This window comes from Lolium rigidum, chromosome 5, assembly GCF_022539505.1.
Source record: "Lolium rigidum isolate FL_2022 chromosome 5, APGP_CSIRO_Lrig_0.1, whole genome shotgun sequence".
Taxonomy (NCBI): Eukaryota; Viridiplantae; Streptophyta; class Magnoliopsida; order Poales; family Poaceae; genus Lolium; species Lolium rigidum.
The window spans coordinates 115,292,145-115,293,420 of NC_061512.1; the positions used below are offsets into that span (position 1 = coordinate 115,292,145).

At 44.1% G+C, this 1,276-nt stretch overlaps 1 protein-coding gene across 1 annotated transcript in view; it reads right to left on the reverse strand.

The window, feature by feature from the left end:
- LOC124656295 (probable leucine-rich repeat receptor-like protein kinase At2g28990) overlaps positions 1-576 on the reverse strand; it is an 8,429-nt gene extending 7,853 nt beyond the window's left edge. Inside the window, exons 1-2 of the mRNA XM_047195068.1 lie at positions 507-576; positions 5-333 (exon numbers count right to left, since the gene is read on the reverse strand). Of these exons, the coding sequence (XP_047051024.1) occupies positions 5-333; positions 507-576 (399 nt within the window). The remainder of the gene's footprint in view (positions 1-4; positions 334-506) is intronic.
- Between the last annotated feature and the right edge of the window lie 700 nt (positions 577-1,276).

Genomic DNA, 1,276 nt, shown 5'->3' on the forward strand with positions numbered 1-1,276 from the left:
TGACCGCATCCCAGAAGTTGGTGCCGAGGTGGATGTCGAACTGCACCGACGAGCTGTTCTGGCCGTCGTAGTTCCCGTACATGAACTCCATCCGGACAAGGTATTTGGCGCCGCTCTCGGTGGGGATCGTGTAGCAATTCCGCACGCCGGACGGGAAGCTCCTCAGCGTCTGCAGGGAGGGGTCGTAACCAGTATTGCTCATTTGATCGGCGGCAATCTTGTGGTTCTCCCCGCCGTCGACGTACGGACTGTCGGAGACATAGAGGATGTTTGTATAGGTGTCCCGACGGCCGCTGAATTGGGCGTCCAGACCGCAGTCGATGCTCAGAAAACCTGATTGACCACATATTTACACAACCAGAATCAAAAAAAAAAAAAATCAGCGATTATATCGATCCAAAGCTGGTACATAGTTTCTATTCTTGATGACGAAATATTAACACGCGTTTCAGTGCTGTATGTATACAGTTCTACTACAAGCGATGAACTTCAAGTGGAAAATGTACCTTCCTGACCGGCGACAAGAACTGCCGTGGCTGCTAACACGGACGCAGCGAAGAAAGCGAGCAAAGCCATGGAGACAGCAACTCAACGATCGCAATGGCTAACTAGGCAACGCCTCGCGTATATATATTGGGCGCCAACTTGAGATGACAGATGTATGTTAGCTGGTATAGAACTGGGTTCAGATGAACCCAATAGAATCTACAAACCCGCATCAATTTAGTCTATGACATGGCTCATTAGTGGAAGATCACAACTTAACTAGTAAAGCTGGCATCAATGATTTTTTCCTTCACCCATTTGCATCAACATTCCTTTTTTATATATGTACTAGGACATTTGCCCGTGCGTTGCCACGGGTTTTCAAATTTCATTTCTTAATGTACAAATATAATTTACAACTTACATATGAAAACTCTAAACAAATCAAAGATATCATAACGTGCATAATTTCCCCCTAGTATGTGGAGCAAAACAATTTATTTTTTATTAATCATCAAGATATCTTATTAAACATCATAGTTAAAAAATAGCAATGACCTAACGATGATCTCTTATTATCCCACCATGCATCCTATTCTTCCACCTCCCTTCCGCGATAATGGCGTTGTCACACGATCTCGCTTTCTCAATCGTTGTGAAACTATGTGATACATGACAAAGTACCGGTACATTCCACATGCATGAAAGCAAAAGAACTACAGTGGCGCATGCATGAAAGCAAAGGATGGCGCATGCTTCAACATGCTCTATCTCGTTGGTACAAAATAGG